Source organism: Vidua chalybeata, chromosome 13 (genome assembly GCF_026979565.1).
Source record: "Vidua chalybeata isolate OUT-0048 chromosome 13, bVidCha1 merged haplotype, whole genome shotgun sequence".
Taxonomy (NCBI): domain Eukaryota; kingdom Metazoa; phylum Chordata; class Aves; order Passeriformes; family Viduidae; genus Vidua; species Vidua chalybeata.
In genome coordinates, this window is record NC_071542.1 from 5,576,709 (window position 1) to 5,599,365 (window position 22,657).

At 41.8% G+C, this 22,657-nt stretch overlaps 2 protein-coding genes across 7 annotated transcripts in view; both read left to right on the top strand.

Annotated features, from left to right (window-relative positions):
• Positions 1 to 8,112, top strand: part of TRPM1 (transient receptor potential cation channel subfamily M member 1) — a gene marked incomplete at its 5' end in the record, with an annotated part of 45,888 nt that extends 37,776 nt beyond the window's left edge. Inside the window, 3 exons of the mRNA XM_053954218.1 lie at positions 1,391 to 1,590; positions 2,708 to 2,840; positions 4,726 to 8,112. Of these exons, the coding sequence (XP_053810193.1) occupies positions 1,391 to 1,590; positions 2,708 to 2,840; positions 4,726 to 5,989 (1,597 nt within the window). The remainder of the gene's footprint in view (positions 1 to 1,390; positions 1,591 to 2,707; positions 2,841 to 4,725) is intronic.
• Positions 8,113 to 8,292: 180 nt separating this feature from the next.
• Positions 8,293 to 22,657, top strand: part of MTMR10 (myotubularin related protein 10) — a 43,164-nt gene continuing 28,799 nt past the window's right edge. Inside the window, exons 1-4 of one of the 6 annotated variants that reach the window (XM_053954217.1) lie at positions 8,293 to 8,893; positions 9,452 to 9,506; positions 10,594 to 10,667; positions 16,891 to 16,951. In XM_053954217.1, the coding sequence (XP_053810192.1) occupies positions 8,867 to 8,893; positions 9,452 to 9,506; positions 10,594 to 10,667; positions 16,891 to 16,951 (217 nt within the window). In that variant the 5' untranslated portion in view covers positions 8,293 to 8,866. Of the gene's footprint in view, positions 8,894 to 9,451; positions 9,507 to 10,593; positions 10,668 to 15,491; positions 15,633 to 15,787; positions 15,970 to 16,890; positions 16,952 to 18,440; positions 18,562 to 21,396; positions 21,469 to 22,657 lie in introns of those variants that run through there. The other 5 variants (XM_053954212.1, XM_053954215.1, XM_053954213.1 and 2 more) reach the window with 5 other exon arrangements.

Here is a 22,657-nt window from a genome sequence, read left to right on the forward strand (position 1 = left end):
ACTTGCTGACAATACTTTCTGAACAGAACACCTGAGAAAACCAGGTGATCCATTTTTGTTGCCTTCAAACAGGTAGTGTTGGAGGGCTTGTTGGTGTAAGCTTGTGTCACAAATGCAAAAAATAGTACTTGGTGTGCACAGAAATCTGCAGTTCACAAAGCCTGTCTTTCATTTGATGTATGTAGCTTAAAAGGTCATGAATTTAAAGTACTCAAATGCCAGTCACATAGCTGGGGAGAAGGGGAAGAATCTTACAATGGTAGCTATTATTGGCTGAGGGACCAAGGAATCAGCAGTTTGGAAGTAGGTCATGCTGTTAACTCCTGCCTTCCCAGCCTGCTTGCACAGGGTTGAGATCGAGCTGGGGAATTCCTGCTGTAAAGGAGACACAGAATGAAGACAGATTGTTATTTATCATTGATCATAGTCTCATGTAGAGTTAACCTAAAGAACGTAAAATCTATGTGTACACAGGAATTATTTGGTTTTGAAGAGATGGTTTAACTGGTTTTATGAATGTAGATATTCTAAAGCACATAAAGTTAGGAAATAAGTGGACAGAAAATACAAAAAGGAAGTTCCAGTACCATCATCATCATAGAAGTGGCATGAGCTGTCTGAAGACACTTTAAAATAGATTGAAAAGCCTTTTCTAAGACAGAATATCAAGTCTGCTTTCTCTTAGTTGGTATTTCATAACTATGACTATTGTTATCTCTGGATTGACTACTATCACTTCATATCAACTGAATTTCAAAATTAAACATCTTTAAAACACACCCTACTTTGCTGTAAAAATGTTGAAGCTTCCAAGAATAAATTCCTTTACAAGAATATGTACCATGTTTTTGAATCAGAAGTTTGAGGAAGTAAAGTTTGAATTTAGGACATTCTGTGAAAACTTGAAAAGTCTTCTATGTAGGTCAAGCTGATTAGCATATTAAAGACATACTTTGTGAAGCTTCTGAGTTTAGCATACAAAATACTTTTCATGGATTTAATACTTTGTGTAGCATCAAATATTGGTGTGTGTTAAAAGAAATAGTTTATAACCAAGTCCCAAAATACCAATTATGTGATGCATAAATTGTGTGAGTTTCTTTTCACTGGCACCTAAGGGATTTGTACAGTAGGAGCAAATGGTCTGAGAGGACTGTTCTGAGTGGTGCCTGAGGGATGCAGAGCACCTGCTGTTTGCTACGTTCAGAAAGAGTAGTGAAATCATGAGTTCAATTTAATCCTTAGTTCAGTAGCACCAACAAAGAGTTGAACCAAGCAAATCATGTGGCTCCATGAGGTTATTTAGCTGCTGCTTTTTTCAACATAGTACTTGCTCAATCAGAAGTAAGATTAGGGACCTCGTAGAAACTGTACCTATGTTTTCTTTCAGCAATACCTTCTTTGAGGTAAAATCAATATCCAACCAAGTCTGGAAGTTCCAGCGGTACCAGCTGATCATGACATTCCATGACAGACCTGTCCTGCCACCACCAATGATTATCTTCAGCCACATCTACATCATCATCAAGCGGATCTGCTGCCGCTGCAAGAAGGGTGATGGAGACCAGGACGAGCGTGACAGGGGACTGAGTATGCAAGAAATCTTCTCTAAATTGAGCTCTGTGCACCACATTAGCAGAAAGCAGCAGCTTCTACAACACTGAACAGTTTTGTTCACCTTGCCCATCAAGTGTATTTGCAGAAGATAGTATGGGCCAGTATTTGTATCAAGTTAAAAGCTCTTGGGCTCTGTGGGTGCCTGAGAATTTGCAACTCTCAGATGCTAATAAAGACCTCCTTTAACATGCTTCCTTAAAACAGTGAGATGGTATCTACTCAATTCAGGGGTTTACCAAGTTCTGGTGAAGCCCATATTTTGGGAGCGGCAAATAGGAATTTCAGAAGGGATACAGTTTCAAATGTCAGCTATCGTGTCAGCTCTGTGATTGTGAGGAATCTGTGACTGCAAGTATCCCCACTATCATTTAGAGACTTATCTGCCATTTCACAGGGAAACTGTGATTATTCTTCTCCTAACATACTATGTAACTGTTAATTAGGATTTCATTTTTTGCTTCATGGAAATAATCAGAGGCTCACAAAATCCCTCTATTTCTACATTTCACAGGAAATGTTTTTGCACAATAGGAAAAAGAAAAAGGAAAAAAGGAAATGTGACACTCTTTCCAAATGCAAAGAGACAAATCCAGATAAAGGATGAATTGTTCCCAAAATTCCCCTTGTATTTTTCTTACCTGATTAGAAATTTCTTAACATCTTACCCAAAGAATATCTGTGAACAATCTGTTAAGTTTATCTGTTCCCTATAACTCGAATCCTTTTAAGAGTAACACTTGAATGAAGGAACAGTCAACTGGCAGAGATTGCCCAGGTCTTTATCTTGTAAAGTCTGGTCAGTTTGTTTAATGCACAGCAGTTAAACAATGTCAAAGTCATTTAGAACATCGAGCCCCCTGTAGATGGCCATGGAAGCAGATGATGTTCATAATGCATTCCATGGCCTTCACAGCTCTGCCCATCTTTAGCTAAGTGCTCATTGCTTATTTTAAAAAGTCATCTGTTCATTTAGTGCAGGAGTACAATCTGCAGTATGTCCATGTCCAAAATAAACTGCTAATTTGGATTTAAATTGTCTACCAGAATTTCAGAAAAAGGAAACTCCTCTTTTTTTCTTCTCTTTGCACAGAGTTGTTTCTGAATGATGAAGAGCTAAAAAAACTCTATGAGTTTGAAGAGCAGTGTGTAGAAGAATACTTCCAGGAGAAAGAGGATGAGCAGCAGTCATCTAACGATGAACGCATCAGAGTTACCTCTGAAAGGTACCTATTGTTACCTATTGTAACAAAAAAATCCACTCCATTTGTTGGGAACAGTCTTTTTAATATCTTCTTTATACTCATTGTTGAGTGAAAATACAAAAGATTTTGATCTTGAAGAAAGCCACCACCAACTCAGAAGCTGATCTGAATCCCCAATAACTATCAGAGCAGGTGCATCTCTCAAAAGAGCAAACTTCTTGTTACTCCTTCTGTTATGTCACTAAATCTGCTGGTTTGGGTAGCTTTGTTACAAGAACATCTTTGCTTATGATGAATTTTATACCTCTTACCCATCTGAGGATCACAGTGATGCTTTTTATCCATTTGAGAAAATTGCTGCTTGTTGAGCTTCCAGCAGTTCATCCAACCATGAGAAACATGTTGGAGCTTAATGACAAAAGCACTCAGGGTTCTTCCCTTGGACCTGTGGTTTACATTAGGGTCTGGCACTCAAAACTGCTGGATTTTAATCTCTGCCACAGATTCTCTTGCAGGCTTTGAACAAGGCATTTAGCTTTTCAGTATGAACTTCCCCATTTAAAAGATGGAGAATATTCTCATGTTAATCATTATGCTTGCTCTGAGGACTAGGTAATGTTTGCACATTGCTGTGTAAGCACACAGTGCTAAAGGCAGCAGCCTTTTTTACCAGGTCATTTGGCAGCACTGTTCTCAGAGGCACTGTTCTCTATTCTGTCAGTAGATCTGAGTAAGTCAAGAGATGCGGTCTTTTGTCACTTCCTTGAAATTAAGAAAAATTCTCCCTGTAATGAAAATCATACACATTTTAAACACTCTTTCACCTTAATCTATCTCACAGTATATGAGATAGATATATTCTGTTGATTAAGTACTCCACATACTATTTATCTATATATCTATTTGTATCTTCATTTTAACATTTGTTATGAATTAGCTCTGTGAGCGATATAATTCTTTAATAGGCAAAATTCTATCTCTTGAGAGAGGCCCTGAACATCTTGCATTATTATATTTGAAATTTGAGAATAGAGAAGTAAATTAAACCTGCTACATATATTCTATCACACTGGTTATCTGTGGCAATTTGTCAAATTCCTAGGTATTGTGGCAGAGAATAAAGCAGGGTTCATAAGCCTCACTGATTCACTATGGTCCATGGCCACAAAGTAGATTTGCTTATTTCTCATGGCTTCTTGCTCCAGATGCTTTGTCATCTTTTGTGTATGGGAGCAAGAAAACGTTAATTTAATTTTCACAGTAGATTTATTAGTATATGATTTCTAAGCCACATTCCAGTTAATTACTTTTATATGCATTTTTCTAGTACCAGCACATCCATTATGATACAAATGATAAGAAGAAAATGGGAAAAAGTATTATTTTAATTGAACTAGACAATAGTTCCAATCCCTTCAGCTGATACAAAATAGAAAGGTATTTCAAGAAAAAAAGCAATCCCATCAACACCAGTGTATGTTTTTCTCTCTCATACAGCTGCAGAACCTGTTTTACAACATGCTTGGATGTTAAGTCACTCTGTGAGCATGTCATTAGAAAGTACTTTTCATGTAACTGATTTGATGCTTCACAGTGAAAGAGAACAACTGAGCACACAGTGGCTGGCACACGCAGAAATGTTAATAGTAGTCTGTCCCTAAGGGCTCTCCTGCCATGAGAGGCAAAGTTCAAATACCTCTCTAATACGGTGTACAGAAAGCAAGATACAAGGTACAGATGACAAGAAAATGCTCATTCTTTTGTTGCTACCCATAGAAAAAAAGAACAAGGCATGATACACGCCACAAAATCTGCCTTAGGAAGAAATCAGGAGCTGGGTGACTGTAATGGGTTATTGTACTATTCTACAGGTTCTGTTCTCTGCTTCCTTTTTTATACTCCACAGAGTTGAAAATATGTCTATGAGGCTAGAAGAAGTGAATGAAAGAGAACATTTTATGAAAGCTTCTCTCCAGACAGTCGACCTGCGGCTGTCTCAGCTGGAGGAGCTCTCCGGTCGGATGGTGAATGCTCTGGAGAAGCTGGCGGGCATCGACAAATCTGAGCTGACGTACACGCGCTCGCGGGCTTCGTCAGAGTGTGATGCTGCCTATCTCCTGAGGCAGAGCAGTGTAAACAGCTCTGATGGCTACAGCATGTACAAATACCACATCGGTGCTGACGAGCTGACCTATGATGACAGCACCACGCCTATGTCACCAGCCATGCATAAAAAAGCCCACTCCATTGGTACCAAAGAAGATGGAGCAGACCCAAGGATGTTGGCTCCAGAACAGCAAACTGGACTCCACACCTCGAGTTCTAGTGCAGTCGCTACAGCAGATCACAGTAAATCTACATTAGAAATTGCACAGAATGTTTCCAGACCCCATTCTGGTTCAGGCGGTTTGGGGAGTGAAAAGCAGGGGGTTTTCAGTAGCGATGGAATGATTCCTCAAAGTGTAAACCAGATGAATGCTGTTACGAACAGTCAGTCAGTAGCAGGACCAGATTTTCAGAACACTCAGTTAAAAGTAGAACGTACCAAGTTAGAAGCAACCATCTCTTATCCCTTGGACAAATCCAAAGCAATGCGCTATTTTCCTCCTGAAACTTTCAGTGCTTGTCAAACCACTATGATGAAGTCAAGGAGCTTTATTTTTGCACAAGGTGGAAAGCTGGTTGGAGGAGTTGACAACTGGACCTCGGAGTACAGTACCATTATGGATGAGGTGTGCCCTTCTACAATTGAACAGTGGGCCACGGAGTGGAAATACGAAGTTGAGCAGCAGCTTTCTCAAGAGCGTCCTCCAGAATACCCCGGGTTGATCTCTGAAGCAGAAAGGCAAGCAGAGGAGAAGCAGATGGACACAGATGATGACAGTAATGTTGGTGAAGCAGGTATGAGTGCCTCTTACACCTCTATGCCTGCCCCTGTCAAGGCTGAGAAGGAGAATTTCCTGTCAGCAAAGCCAGAAAGGACTCCTGGGTTCCCATCAGTACGCTCCAAGAGTTTGCACAGCCATTCCCAGAAAGCCAAGTCTGTGAAGGACAAATTAAATAGACCAGGACATGCCAGCAGTGTAACTAATTTGGTGGTAGCGTTTGGCAGTGCAACAGAAGAACAGAAAACCAGGCAAGAAAATGCATCCACAGAAACTGAATGTTAAAGTGGCTTATGGCCCCTGTTTTACCAACAGCTGAGAAAGCAGAGTGACTAATTGAACACATTAGGCATTTGAAAATTAATGTCTAAAGAAGAATTATGAATATATGTATTTCTCTTCTTTTAAACTTAATAGATACATGTTCTGTTCTTAAATAAATGTTTGCTGGGTTGGGTGAAAGGGAGATGTTCTCTCAGGGGCAGATAAAAAGTAGGTACAGTCCACAGATGCCGACTATATGGTTCATTTGTTCCATTTCAGCCTCCCTCATAAGCTCATTTACTGACAAGATCATTATAAAAGCTCTTAGAGGAAGACCAATATTATAATATAATAATTTTATCAGAAGATTTCTCAAACTGAACAAATTTTTAACCAGCCTTAGTTTTATCCTTACTTATGCAGCTGGTTTCTTTGTAGCCATGGTGTTTTTCAGATCAAAACAAAATTGTTGGAGGCAAGGAAAAATTATGCAGTCTCCTCTTTCACTTCTGATTTCATGCATGCTGCTTAGCTTCTCTTTCAGAATGGCATGACATGGCAGTTTTCATCCACTAAAATAGGTCAGAGTGGCAAAATACAGTTGTGTTTGGAGAAATCTGACCTGGAAAGCCACGTGTAGACATATTCTTAATCTGTCCTTGAACTTTAGTGGCATAATCTTGCTTTCAGGATCACATCTGTCCCCAACCCAAAGCATGCTGACAGCCTTAAACTGTTGAAAAACAGTGATCATTGTTTCAAAATGTTTAGGGAGATTCAAAGAATATCAAGTACATGGATATTTTAATAATAGAAATCCAAGATCTGCATTAGTGTTTTGTATAAATGAGGTTTACAACAGAAGTCCATGTAGACTTAGAATAAGATTCTGACTTTTCTTAGATGCCTGCAAGGGAAAACAAATCAAAACAGAACAGGAAAGGTGTTCTGATCAGATGAGATCAAAATACAGCTGATCTTTGCTTGAAACAAATCTACTATGACAAATTCATCTTCCATTTTGCAATTTCATTATGACACAGGAGGAACAAGGAACAGTTTCTAGGAGTCCATCTAAACAAAATATAGATTTTCCAGATGAGAATAGAAATTCTGGACATTTTCTTGAGTAAATTTCAAAAACAAACGTCAAAGGAGAAAAAAGTCTCTACAGCAAAAGTGTTTTGAGGACTAGGAGTGGAAATCGATATCCATAGTTAGATGTATCCAGAGCACTTGTCTCTGCAGTGGCATTCTAAGTACTAGGTTTTGATAATTTTCTTCATAATAGCAGGGTGTTATTTGGGTTATTCTTCCCTGTTAAGTTTTAGGAACTTTGATTTTCCAAATATTCAGCACCTGTCTTCACAGGGGATGATTACCACTGAGCAGACAATTTTGAAAATGAGTTAAAGGTAGAGAACACTGGTCAAAGGTTTATGCTTGACTCATTATCCATCAGAACTCATTCATATGCTATTTTGAAAAGACACAATTTCTTTTTTCACTCACCATCAGCCCCACAGTGCAGGTCTCAATGTCCTCCTTGACAATGATGCTTACAGCATTTTGAAATGCAGAGATTGATGGAAGACTCTATAAATGCATTAATGGTATCTTTGTATTGTTTGCATTGTATTTTCATACTCCATCCATTCTTATACCCTGAAGTACCAAACTAAATGATCATGGAAAGTGCACAGACGTTTCACAAAGTTCAGTCATCATTTCTTTTGGAGTTTTGCTGTCTTGGTTCTTACCAGCAGGTTTACTGGTTTCACTGCTGTTGGAACAGTGTTGACATTTTGCTTTTTATGTGGGCTTCTCTTTTCTTCAACTTAGGGAACTTGACATTTTGTAAAAACAGAATGACATTTGAAATTGTTTCACTTCCATGTTTACTTCTGTGTTACCATTCTGTGCAACTACATAGCCATTGTGTATATGTGGTTAAAATAGCCTCCAGTTTGCCAATGCCTTTTCATTGTTTGCCTGCACATTCACCAGAAATGGATTCATTAACAAACACAAAGGGATGCAGCTTTTCAGCACTGTGCTAAACAAGCAGTATGCGTTGTGGAATGGAATACAGTGTGTTGCATACCTCTTGTTACATTGTCTTTATAAAATGTGTGTTAATCATGCTTTTGACCACTTAATTTTTTTAGCATGTACATTGAAAAATTATCTGATAGCATGTAGATTTCAAACAAAGATATTTTACCTTTGTATTTATATACTTTCTTTGTGTAAAAATATTTATAAAGAAACACATGAAAAATATGGTAAATTAATTCAATATACCATTTTTTTCTCTATAATGTCCAAACACTTCACTAATCTATTTCTTCTTATGCAGTGCATGGGCCAAACATCTTCTAAGCAATTTTTTTTTTCTAAACCCTTGCCAGTAATTTTGCATAAAATTTTCTATAGAGGGATGATTTTAAGAGGTTTGGATATTTTCTGTGCTCTCACACAGCATAAACTGAATGACAACCTCTCTGCCATTACATACGAAGTAACAACACTGGTTTTGGCAGAGTCATTTTAGACAAACAGCCATTTTAATAAGATTTAAATATGGTTTTGTATGTGCATAGAAGACTAATAATAGATTTGGAGCTCACTAAGCAGAATAATGACCAATACATTTGCATGTCTGCCTCCATGCTTTCTTGAATACTGGCTGAAAGGATGCAGGCAGAGAATTTGCATTTCTGAAGAGGCATGTTTAACACTGCTTTTCAGGAAGATGTGTCCCCTTTCACTGCTAACCATGGTGTTGTGAAGTGGTGACTTCACAACAATGTCACTGTGAATTCCATTGCCGTGATTTATTATGTGCCTGACCCATACTGAAGCAGGTCAAGCTGAAGGGGTGTGTACTCTAGGACTATGTCTATGCAGAGACATTACTCTGAGGTAATTCAAATCTGTTCACCTTACAGTATCTTGCAATACAAACATTTCCCTCTCCCTCAAGGCAAATGTTTTCAACACAGTCACTAACTGTCATATTCACAAAGGCAGGTTCATGACCTGATTCCATGAATTCCTACCACCTGATCCCATGAATTACCCCTTTTTACATTGCATCATTCAGGGACTAGCTTAACTTTGCCCTCACAAGCCTCTCCTGTTGCAGAGTCACTCTATCCATTTTAGAAGCTGGAGATCGATACCTGAAAATCAAGAAAGCCCATTTTCCATATTATTTACTAATTCATTAAAGCAGCCATTGAAACCTTCCAACTATGGTTCCTCCATGCTGCTTATTTGGATGCTTTCCAAGGTTCTGTGCTTGACATCTTCGGCAAAATATTTATCTGTTCTTCTAAATAAAAAAAAAAAAAAAAAAAGAACACATCTGCAAGGCCTTGTCAGGAAACAGGAACATGAGGAAGGTGCATGACCAAGGATGTTAACAGGATCACTTCATTAGCTCTGCAAGATGAATAACAGGACTGTGCCCTATTACAGGTGTTCTGGGCTGACACAAAGCCAGTGTGCTGCTGGGGCCCTTCATGTGGAGCAGGTGAGTTTTCCAAATGACAGCAGTCCTTGGGCACGGTGCTGGGGTCCCACAGATGCTTCTGCAGCACTGTCTTGTCCAGCAGGTCACTTCTGCCTGAAATAGTGTTGCACTCAAAAGCTGTTGGGAGCCTTGATGTAAAGTTGAGAATTTATTGTTAGTGTAACAAACTTTAATAGTCTAATACATTAATTGTTATTAGTTTGGATCCATCTAGAGAAAAGACAAGAAGAGAGAACAGAAAAGAATACTACTGTGCTACTAATGGAAAACCAGAAAAAGCTATCCAATGCACACTTCCTACTATCTACCCCTTATTTTGATGCTTATTGACACCTGCTCTGATCCTCTGGGTGTAATGGTCAGTGGCTACAGTGAGGATAGTGAGGACATACTGCCAGCTGTCAGCATCCCAGGTCCTTTGTAGGGTGAGCATGATGTTCATGTTGTTTCTTTGTCCTTATTTTTTTGCTACTTTAGGGGCATTTTTATGAGAGCCACAAAGTTATATCTTGTTTTTCATCACTGGCCTTTAAATCCTACAAATAAACCTGAATTTCCTTGTCATTAGAAAAATTGCTTTCACAGCTAAACAAACAAGGGACAGCTCAAGGCAGGCTAAGGCAAGTTCAGACAAAGCAGATCTGACAAGCCTCAGTCCTGAGGCCTTACAAAGTCAGCAAAAAGCCTGTGGCCTGTTACTAGCAGTGACAATTAGCCTCTGTTTGCTGGGTTATGAGGCTACATTAGCCCTAGGGATATTTTCTTCTCACTGCAGCCATTGCAGATAAATATTCTACCACATGCAGCAGTCACCTAAGCTGAAAATTCAGCCTAATTGTGGCTTTTGATCCCCTGTTGTGATCTAGGATCGGACAGGAAAGCAAAAGTGATGTAAGGACCTGGCTGATGTGGCTATTTAAAGACCATTTCAAATTGTGCCAGGCACAGGAGTTTGGGGCAGGCATAAAACAGTACCCAGCAGTACTTTGCATTGTAGGCTGACAAACCACAACGTTTGGGAGAAGTGAGACAAAGACTACAGATTTTCTTAAAACTGCAATTTTACTTTGCTTTTTCCAACTTTTAGCCTTATCTGCAGAGTTTGATATGGCAAAGTGGTGCTTTATGGTTGATGCCCTCTATCTTTACAATGGATGTAAGGTATGTCTTTATAACAGGCTTTAAATTATTTGCAGACGTTCAGCTGAAATATTTAAGTTCTGGTATCCACTTAGTGCTTGGTGTTGGAGTAATGAAAAAGAGGGTGCATAATTTCATGTGCCTACTCCTCTTTTGTCTCTGCAACACAAAACCCCCAATAAAACCACAGTGCTTCATCCTGCGTGACTCTGGATGCAAGCATTTCCCTTTACTTACCCTAACTGGACTGCAGTGCTCAACAAGCTATCACCTGAGCTAACCAACAGCCTTCAAAAAGGGCCTTGGAAAAAGATTAGATTCTAGTTTAGAAGCACCAGTAATCTAATAGGCACTGTCACAATACCTGTGTGAAATAGTCCAAGCCAAGGTAGAACACTGTGCCATGAACAGCACCCCACAACTCCAGACAAGTAATACCTACACAGTGGTTAACAAGGAAAGTACCTCTACCTGGCAAAGCAAAGTTCCATACCATTAAACCACCACAAAAAGAAGACAGCCTCCACTTTACAGATGTGCCTTGCAAAGGGAGCTTCTTTCCTGAGATACCTCAGGAAACGAAAATTTCTGCACAGTTTTTATGTCGTTTGTATATATTTAGCCAAGATTGTCAATTTTGCTGTTTTATGTAAGTAAACACATTTTAAATATTCTTCTCCTAGATCTTCATCAAGGACATTCAGGAATGACTAGTTTTTTTTACCAACTGCTTAATAAATTTAAGGCATGTTTTTATTCTGTAAGAGGTAATACAGATCTATAGGGCTGGCTCCCTCACAAGTCCCCAGAGTCCCACACTTCTGAGTGCAGGCCAAGGCAATTTGGGTGCAAAAACTATTGAGTGCAAAGTAGAGAGGTGTCCAGGTAAAGTAATAAACTGTACCACTTTCAGGGAAAAATAGGAACTGACTTCCATCAGTGAATCCCTGACTTTGCAGGCTTGCTGCACACTTGCTATAACTCTGTGCACATAGCTCAGCTGTGAAATCAGACAACACTTGTGTCTTTTTGTCTTGGAGATCAAAGCAGTAATTGAACCAGTCTTCAGAGAGCTATGAGAACATGGAAGTTGCCATAGAAATACAGGCCTGGAAGAGATCATCTGCACTAGGCAAGTTCAGCTATGTCAATAGCATCAGTGGCAGATGGTGGTCTAACCTGTTCTTGAACATGCCTAATGAAAGCCATTCTCTAATCTGCTGAGAGATCAAAAGGGACCATTGTGGAAATCTGTTCTGACTTAACCCCAGCCCTCATGCATTGCATAAGCCAAAGCACCTCCCCAACCACGGAGCTGCCTGGGGAGGTTGTAGCAGGACTTTTAGGAAGGTGTCTCATCTGAGCATGCACTGAACACAGCAGGTTATGCACCCCAGCCATCACTAACAGGTCATTATCTGCACTGTCACAAACAGTGGCAGTGTATGTAAAAAGAGCCCTGGGAGACAACCACACAGTGTTGGGGGTGATACCACTGGCAGAGCAGGCCAGGCTGCTTCTCAGAGAGAGTGGCCAAGTGGAAGGGTCCTGGTCAGGCTAGCACACAAGAGATACCACTGAATAACAAGGTAGAGGCAAGGAAAATAACTGTGCTGAGTAAAAAAATTTATTTTTTAAATAATGAGAATAACACCAGGCATCTGCACTCTTTTCAGTTCTGCTGGCTTTGTTGCATAGCTGGTCTTCCCACCATTATTTCAAGACCGTTGTCATAGAACAAAGGCATTCTCAAAAATCTCTGGCTTAGCAGAATGTTTGAAAAAAAGTGAGCGAGTGAGGCAGAGCTGGGATGGCCAGAGATGGGCAGGCAGTTGAGTTCATTGCCAAAAAGGAGCCAGAGGATTTCCCTGCCTGTCCTGCCTGCCCTTTTGCCTTGTCTGCCCTGCCCTGCCTGCCTACCCTGCTCTACCTGCCTGTCCTGCTCTGCCTGTCTGCATCTCATGGCAAGTTGTGACAATTAACTTGCTTCTCCAAAGTACTCAATTCTGCCAAATCAGCCTTCTTCTCCTACTGGCATACAACTCTTTCAGTGGAAACTTGTAACCAGTTCTAGTAACAATCCTCATAAATCTTGTGAGAGCTTAGTTTTGATTTTGTTTGCTCCTTTTCAGAACAGCACTGCAATTTCAATGTGTCAGTGCAGTCCTTAATGGAAATTTTTGCTATCCTTGATCATCCTCTCATGAGTAAGATTGCTTTTGCAGCTACTCCTAAAAAGTGTCTGTGCTGATGCAGAAACACTCTTGTAATTCTGATATGGTGTAACTAATCATAATTTTTATTATCACTGGCAAATTTATTATGTGCAATTTCAAGTCTGGGCAATTTCTGCCTTCCTCACCCCCTCACTTTCTCTTCCCCCCTTTATGAGTTAAATTCCCTTCCACCAGTGTTCTGAATATGAATAAAAACTTTAAAGGAGGATAAAGATAAGGGCTAGTCCCGCAGTATTTCTCACTTATCAAACATCCAAAGGATTTATTTTATAAAAGGGGATGAGAGGAGCTGTGGTTTGCTCTCACAGCACTCAGCTTTACACCATCAGCAGCACCTGAAGCACAGTGCACTCTCTAAAATAGACTGGGGCATGAGATCATGCCAGGCTGAATCCCACTTAGACAATGATGTGTACAGCATAAAGTAAAAGTGGTATATGTGAAAATAGAGGATAAAGTGAAGGGCATTGTCTGCTGACAGCAATAAGAAGGGACCTTTGTGCAAGGAGGTGCACTTGTTTTGAAAAGTACATTGGGATTGGTTTTATCTTCTCTATCTACAAGTCCAAGAGCAGGGTGCTCCCTCCTGGGCTGTTGAACAGCATTAAATGTATGCACATGAGCTTTCCTCAGTCTAGGCAGGTGCCAGTGAATTGTTTCCCTCCTCACTGTTCAATCAAGCCTTTCTGGTGCAATCAGTGGGGTATCTCCTCTAAATTGTGGAAACCAGATTATGCCCTGAAGTACGGTCTTTAATTGAACACACACCCTCAGACTTCACAAAAAATCCCAGGTTCTATAATGCAATATAATACACTTTCTATTAATGAGGGAAGATCTTGACCTTGCAGCTGATGTTGAGTACTGTATGTATCATTTTGTGTCTAAAAATGTGTCCATTTTTCTGGAGTCTTCACCACTATGCTGTAGCAGGCCTTTACAAATGTTACATTGTATGTGAGCTGTTCCATTTTCATGACAGTATGCTGACCAAAATTAGGCTTTTTAATACGGTGAGGCTGCAGAACACCAGCAGTTTGTTTGTCAGGTCCTGGCCTTCAACTTTCACCCCTAAACGATGGTCCTTGCTGTGAACTCTGCTTGGCTCACAGCTGGAACCAAGACTGTGGTGCACCAGCAGCCAGGGGCCAGCCCTTCTTACCCTACTGAACATTTCAGACCTGGCTCCAAAATCTGGAGAGACCTGCTGGTTTGAGCCAGTTCCCTTATGACTGGATCACCAGCAGGAGAACCCAGATTCTACCCCTTCCTTAGATCTCACAGCTGGCAGACCATGTATTCCCAATCTAGGGTTCTCCATTAAACCACATTTCCACCCAAACTGTTGCATCATGTAGGAGGTATTTCCACTGTGGAGGCCAAGTTTAGAGCAGTCATAATAATCACCTGCAGTATGGACCTTTATGGGTGCCATAGGCCACTAAGCAAACATGAGCAGTTACTCAGTTACCTGCTTAAAAGAGATAGCAGGGATGGATTTTGGCAGTTTAGGTGTTATTTCCGTGTCCTGGAGAAGTTCAGGCAAGCAACACGTGAGTGCCTGGAAATCTTAGAGGGAGTTACAATGATGTTGGATCAACATCCAGCTCCCACAGTCAGCAGGGCTGCAGAGTGGGAGGGTGACTGCAGCAGCTGCCTGGGGCATCATCCAGCCCTCACAGAATCACACAGAATATGCTGAGGAGGAAGGGACCCACAAGGATCATGGAGTCCATCTACTGGCCCTGCACAGAACCATCCCCAAGAGTCACATCATGTGCCTGAGAGGGTTGCTTACACCCCAGAGCTGTAACGTGTACACCTTCTGTAAAGGGTGACAGGGGAAGAACTCCATAGCAGTAAGTGATTCACAGAATCCCAGAATGTCAAGGGCTTGGGATGGAGCATAGATCATCCGGTTCAAAACCCTGCCATGGGCAGGGGCACCTTGCACTGCAACAGGTTGCTCAAGGCCTTACAGAACCTGGCTGTGAACGCTGCCAGCGACGGAGCAGCCACGACCTCCCCGGGCAGCCTGTGCCACCCCCTCTCCCCACCATGCTGGAGCTGGATTTCACCGCTGCCTTACGAAACAGCCCTGGGCAGCAGTAACTCATGCAGGCCCCCGAACGGGGGTTTCAGTTCCCACGGGGCTCTGAGGCCGAACTGTGCTCCTGTGCTTCGGTGGCCGGCCCCGCCCGCCGCAGGCCCGGCGTTGGCTGTTCCCTGGGACAGGCCCGGCGCGGGCAGGATGGGGCTGGCGGGGCGGTGACCGGCCCGGCAGTGCGGCCGTGCCGGGGCTGCGCGGTGCCGCGGGCGGGCCGGCCGTCACCGCCGGGCCGCTTGTTCCCTCCGCGCCGCCGTACGCGGCCGCGCCCGCCGCGCCCGCCCCTCACGGCCCGGCCCGGCCCGGCCCGCCGGGGCCGCCGCCCGCCCGAGGAGCCGCTGGGCCGGCTCGTAGGAGGCGGAGGGAGCCGCGGGGGCTCCATGCGGGGCGGCAGCGGCTCCAGCCCGGGCCTGCCCAGGCCGCTGGCTCCTCCCTTGGGGAAGGAGGGTGCGCCGGGGCCGCCCCCGCGGTGTGACGGGGAGCGCAGCCCGAGCGGCCGCGGGTGCCGGGCCTGAGCCGGCAGGCGTCGGCACCACCTCCGGGGCCCGGCCCGGCCCGGCCCGGCCCGCCCGCCCGTCGGCGGCCACAATGTTCTCCCTCAAGCAGCCCAAACCCACCTTCAAGTCGTACCTTCTGCCTCAGGTAACTGCCTTTTGCTGCCATTACTGACCTGCCCTCCCTGCCCTGCCCTGCCTGCCCCGGGCCGTCCCTGTCCCTGGCCGAGCTGCCGCCCCGGGGCTGTGCCCGCCGGCCCGGGGGGTGACGAACGGCACCTGTGGAGGGGCTGCCGGGTCCCCGAGCCCTCCGTGGCACCGGGAAACAAAAGCTGCGCAGCCGGTTCGGGGTGAAGCCCCTTGGCCTCCGGGTCTCCGCGTCGCACACGGACAGAGCCCGCACGGCGGTCGGGAAGCAGGACTTCTATCAAAATAAAGTCTTGTGTTCATTAAAGTCGGCCCGTGCGAGATCATTTTGGAAAGTTGTGAGTTATGCTTCAGGTGTTTGGGCTCGCTTTGCTCGCAGCGCTGGGCGGGATGAGGAGAAAGCAGCGGGTGCTGCTCTGCTGTGCAGATAGTTGAACTCTCACTTGTGCCATCGCTTCATGTTTAGAACGTGTCTGATGGCATAAATAAGAAAACCGAGTATATCTATCAGTTTTATAGAGTGCATATAGTACTGAGTGTGTCGAGAACCACCAGGACTTCTTGTGTTATCTGGATGTGCACTTGACAGAAAGTGGTATTTATTTACTTTAGACAAGACAGGACCTCTTCTAGCAACATGTTTGATATGTTGACTGATTTTTGGTTTTTCACAATTTCTTAGTAGAAATGAGATGTCAGTGTAACACAGTTCTGGATATTCCTAGTCCTGGGAAATAGTTATATTACTATCATTGTAGGAACCATGGGTTATTTCACCAAAGGTTCTAGTCTTTTTGTAGAAGATTTTCAGTTTTAAGGTTTGAAACTGAAGTGCAAGTAGGCATATGCGTGTTCTAGGCCTTAGGTTTTTTGAAATCTTTTCTCTGTTGGAAAGCTGTGCATGTTAGAAGTTAGTAGAGAGTTTTTTTGAACTTGAGTATCTATATCTGTAAATCTTGTTGAAGATCTTGAGCCATTATGGAGTTTCAAGCCAAATTTGTTTTTGTTCATCCTGTGACTTGTGGTAGTTTGGGATACCCAATTTGTTAAACATGAATATTTCAAATATTTTATTATTCTTTTGGTACAAATCTAAATGCCCTTAAAATTGTTAAAAACTCTTACTATGATTGGATTCTAGCTCCCTAAGATGAACTTTTTAAGTTAAAACAAGTTTTTCTTCTGTACAAGCAGGTCAGGCTTGTGTCTGACTGTAAAGTTCTGAGCCTTAAGTAAATTATCTTTTTTTTTTTCTTCAGGCTGATGACAATATAGCATCAGAACCAAGGATTAAAAAACTGGAACCAGTACTTTTACCAGGTAGGCATGAATCAGGAATTTGACAAATACCTCTGTTGGTGTTGATTTTGGTATATTTTAATCTTAGCATTGTTCATTGAGGGAATATTGCATTTGAGCAGGAAAAGGTAATGATATTTGTGTCTGTAGAAACTTATTCTAACACACCTGCAACACTAAATAAATTCGTAGCCAGTTTTGCCTGTGTGATGCTTTACTACATATAGGATAATGTCTTGGTTTTATTGTGAATATTGGAAATCAAACCACTGTTAAGTGTTTTTGCATTCTTAACACCTTTTGGAAGACTACTGGTAATTACACTTTCATCAGAAAGTCAGATATTTACCTGTGTGCAGAGCCCATTAGCAAAGCCTGCCCTGTCAGGGTCTTCCTTTATTTTAAAGGAAAAAAGTAATAGAATTTCCAGTACGTGGGTATGATTGACTTCTGTATTGGAAAACTTCTCATGCCATCTTTATTCATTTACTCTTATTGAATATGGTGCTGTTAGGTAAGTTTGGAATTTGTGTCTTCAGACCTCTAGAGAAGAATCTTTTTGGGGGGTGGGTGAAATAAAGCAATGCTTTTATTACTATTCATCATAACATATTTATAAAAATGTTGGGTATTAATGATGTCCATATTTTGAATAAGAAATAATCTCTGGTAGATGACAGTTTGACAATGAGTATTTCTAAAAGCCTTTTTTCAGATATGGAAGGAACAATCTACTACTGTTCCCAAGATTACTTTCATTGCAAACTATACATCACAGTAATAAATTTGGTTTGCAGTTTCTAAGGATAATTTTGAGCTTAAAACAATGTCATACTACAGGTTTTTTAGCATTCAAAATATATATTAAAAATATGAATTTACACACACACTAAAGTAGGTATAGACAACTCTTGAAATTATTTCTGTCACTGCTTTACATGAGCCTATTGCTAATTAAGCAGTACTAATTGATATGTGATATGGTCCAGTAAGGTACCTAAGAGGCTGAAATACTATCTAAGAGGATCAACTGAAAGAGTAAATAACAACTGCCTGACATTCTTCATGAAACAAAAGAATGCAGAGTTTGCTTGAGGCATAAATTTCTTAAAATACATTGCTGAGATTGCTTGATAGTTGAAAGAGTTATATTTTTATGCTTGCAAAACTTCTGCTTACCACTTGGCATCTCACTGATTATGTTGCAGTTGATATTCATCCAAGGCCTTTGACTCACAAGGAAGTGACTGCATGTTCTTTTCTGAGACATTCCACAGAACTGCAAGGCACTAGGAGAGTGCTTTGCTCAAAATGTAGCACATCTTGCCTTTGCTGTGGGACCTGGCCATGGGCAGTTACAAAAAGGAACTTCTGTGCTGCCACTTTTTCCAATGTGGTTCATGCTCTATTTGTGAAACTCTCAAGTACTCTTAAAATGGTGCTGACTGGGTTTGTTTTTCTGAACTGGCTTGTACTTATTCCCTCTTTGCATTATTTTCCTTGTCTGCAGTCTCTTTGAAGTCAGCATTTGATGGCTTTTGGGACATTTGTAGTAAGTTGCCCCAAGTTATGTAGAAACCACAGTATGAGGTACCGCAGACTTAAAGTTTCCACCTCCATATCATTCTAAGGTACTATTTTGAATTATTTCACAATAAAATTCACTGCTCTGAATAGCCACAGAATAGCTCTGACAAAATCTGTTCATGACTCTGTATGAGAGTTGGGAGGGTGTTAGAAGTGACTTATTTAAAGTTACTTAAATGCAATTCTTCCTGTTTGAAGTTAAGCACCAGCCTAAAGACATTTTTTGTTTCTGTCATCAACTGTGCTGTAGAAAAGTGCATAAACAAGTACACATTGTACTGTTGGATAGACTGGCTTTTGGATTTGTCATAACCCGAGTTCCTGGCCAAATTCCAACTAATTTAATTATATTAAGGCTGACTTGCACTTCCTTGTAAATACAGTTTCAGTATGGCATTCCTAATACCCTATCCTTAACAATTGTGTGAAATTGCTTTTGCTCTCAGGAACAGAGATAAACCTGAGTGGCTGAATGTTTCTTATGCTTTTTTAAGTAGTGGAGTTTGTAAGGAGTTCTTTTGGAATTAAGTTACATTAGCACAAGCAGGTACTGGCTCTAGTAATCTTCAAAACCTGCAAATGGTTGTATTAAGCTTTTGATTCCTAAAACATAGTGACTCTGAGGGAGTGGCTTGCTTACTAATTCCAAAGGAGCTAAATACCCTGCTGTCTAACTTGTATTTCTGCACAGTGGAGGTTAGGACAAGGAGTTACAGCCTAGGAAATAATACGTCTGCTTAGAAAATGAAGTGGGTTTTACTTAAAAAAAAGAAAATTCGTTGGAATCAACTTTCAACCTGTAGAGTTTGTTTTAGAAGTTTCCTCTGGAGCCCAGACCCTGCATCTCATCAGAATTTGGAGCAAAAGCCTGTATTCTCATGGAACTGTATGCCCTGAGGAGGGTGTTTATTGGAAAAAGGAACAAATATCATTTAAAACAAGTGAAAACCTTGGTTGTAAGGGACAACACTGATACTGCAGTAGGGAAAAGCAAGTAATTTTATAGACTTTGGTATATTTTCATTGCAAAAGAGATGATATAGGTTTGAGGTGGAGTTATAAAAATGCTTTCTTTTTCTTCCGCAGCTCTGTTTTCCTAGTGTTAGCTCTGTGAGTGAGAGTTTCAGCAGAATTAGTTAAGAGTTGGCCTTTGTAACAGTTTCACTTTTTTCCCCTTTGTTTGTGTGCATTGCTGTTTTTATAAGCATGTCAAAGAGGAAAATTACAGAAATAGCAGGTAGTCTACCAGTCAGTCTGTTAACATGCCTTGCCTGGCTGGTAGGAAATAGTCTGTGTACCTTAGGGTAGTGTGGAGTTCACGTTGGTAAACCTGAAGGTGTGTTTTGTTCTGGGGATCAGCTGTAGCCTATTTTCCATAAATCTGTCTGTAGGTTTCCAAGTCATCAGCCTGAACATTGAAAAAACCTGTCCAGCACACGTGGACTGTGAATGCAGCGTGTCTCCACGGTGTGAATGGCAAAGCAGTGTGCAGAAGTGTGCAGTACAGGGATGGACAACGGGCCAGTCCGGTGTCTGTACTGGAACCAGTGCCACACTGTGGTTTAGGCAAGACCAGGCAGCAAGATCCTCCCTGCTGCTCACCCAGGGCATTCTGCAACAGATTATGGAACCAGTGGAGCACTGATTGAGTGTGAGGAAAGCATTGTTCCTCTCGGATCTTAATGTCCACTTGAATTAGCTAAATTGTTGCTCAGTATGCTAATTTGCTAGTGCATTAAGACAGTAATTGCTGCCTGTAAGTTTTTTACAAAAAGGCTGGAAATGGTTATTAAATTATAGACTAAACTGAATTAGAATAGTAGTTTTTATCTTTAAGGCTTGTTCATGCTAAAGCAAGTTAAAGGGGCAGTGGCGGTGCGGTGCTATTGAAAGCAGTTATGCACAGGTTGTTGTGTCTGCCGCGTTTTGTGGTCAGATGACAGAAGTGAACCTGAGAGCCGAAACCGGTGTGTGGTCACAGCCGCGGTGGTGACAACAGGGCACAAGTACGGCTGGGCGGGGACAGATGTCGCCTCTCGCTGCCGGTGGCCGCGGAGGCGCCGAGGGAGAGGGGAGCAGGGCAGGCAGCACTCCAGCTGCTCCCTGCAGAGTGCGGCACGGGGACTTTGCTCTTGCAGGAACTTCATGGGGACACCCAAGTGAGGAGTCACAGGATATCATACAAACAGTGCTACCATATTCAGTTCCTCTTGCTGGATTTGTCTTACTTGAGTTTATGCACTTGCTTTCTATAGCCGTGTAAGCATTTATCTCCCACAGCTTCACATGGTAACAAGTTCCGTAGTTTAATTATATGTTGTTAGAACTCTTAATTTTTTTTTTCTGAAATTACCACCATCCAGTTCCTTTGGATAAATCCTAGTTCTTGTAGGATACAGCAAACATCAAGCCATATCCCTCCATTTCATGCAAGTTGTGGTTTTCAGACGTGTTATATGTCCACTTTGTTTTGCCTCCCTTTGGCTTAATTGTCTTAGTAGGTCCTAAAAATGAAGCTTCCCGTATCTGTAATCATCTTTTTGATTAATTCTGAACGAGTTCCTGTTTTTTTGCTGAGGTGGAATTATGTATCCTGTTCAAGATTTTTGCCATTGGATATATTCGGCTTTTATTTAATAATGCTGATTGACTTTACCACCTGCTTTTTTTTGATTTCTGTTGGCTTTTATATATATATATGTGCCTTTAGAAAGGCAAGTGACTGTAGAAATCTAATTTTGGTAGGTTTTTAAGACTGTATCATGGAAAGATTTAATCTTTTAGAAGAGTCTGTTTCTCTCGCAAGTTAGCTCCCGGCTTTTTGGCTTTTTCTGCTTTCTGCAATTCCTTATTACATTGAGTCATGTGTTCCAGAGCAGCTGCAACACATCACGTGATAGGAGAAGGAAATCCACTGTTCATTGAGGCACCCTTGTGCAGTAGTGCCCCAGGTACGTTCCTTTCTCACTGCTCTGGACCCTGCGCCTGTTCCTTGGCATTTTCCTTTGGTCTGTGGTGTCCCAGAGCGGGAGAGCAGAGGCCGTGCTGTGCAGTGAGTGCTCGGTGCTGGCTCGGCCCGGGGGCAGGGCGGGGATTGTGCGAGCCGGGGCCCAGGTTAATGAGTAACCCCCGAGATCTGTCGGGTCTGCCCTGCTTGGCTCTTAGGAATCATTTTGCCGTAATGCCTGCGAGCGAAAAGTGGGGTTGTTTAGTTGGTACAAGTGTTGTCGTTGTCTTTTCCTGTGGCTGTTTCTGGGATGAGGTATTGATATTCAGGAAGGCATTACCTGATCTGCTAAGGATGTGCATGTGTTGCAGGTGAGCAGCGACAGCCTGTCAGTGCTGATAGCACCTGAGCAGAACTTGCCTGAGGGCATCTCCAGAGCACTCCGAGCTGTTGATTCTCATTCCCAGTGCTGTGCAGTGCTCATCAAGGCTCGCTCTCTCCTTGTGCAGCTGAGTGAGACTCATTATATTGCAGGGTTAGGTTTTTTCCCTGCGTCAAGTTTTTTATTTGAAACTGAAATGTTACTGTGAAAATTAATTTGTTTGTTTTTAAAATTAATAGGTGATATAAAAAAGGAAGCAAAAAAGCTTTGTAGCTGTTTTCATGAATCAGTGTCATACAAGAACATGAAATTATTTTTAGCATTTAAGAACGGCCAGATTAGAAGTTTCAGAATTTGGAAAATAATGCAATTCCCTGGAGCTTTTTTAAAGTAGATGTTTCAGGGTTTTTTGTTATCTATACAAAGATTGCCAGAAGTTTTATGTAAGTTATGAGAGTTTTGCATTCTGGATTTGAAACCTGAAACAACAGGTTTCTGCAAACTAGTTTTTCATACTGCAAGAAGTTTAAAAATGAACCAAACACTTGACTTAGATTTAGAATGAGATGTCACTTACAGTAAGTATATAATAAGTAGTCTTTTCTGTTACAGCTTTTTTGTTTGTTTGGCTCAAAATAAATTTTCAGGCGTGGTTTGGGTTCAGTTAACTGCTTGTGTTTGGATTTGATTTTTTTAAGGACATAAGTACAACCAAGGCAGTCTGCATGCAGAATCTAAGTACCAGATACAATCTTAGAAGTAGATTTTACTGGATGGAGTAGTTTTGTCCTGCCTTATGTTATGAAAGGCA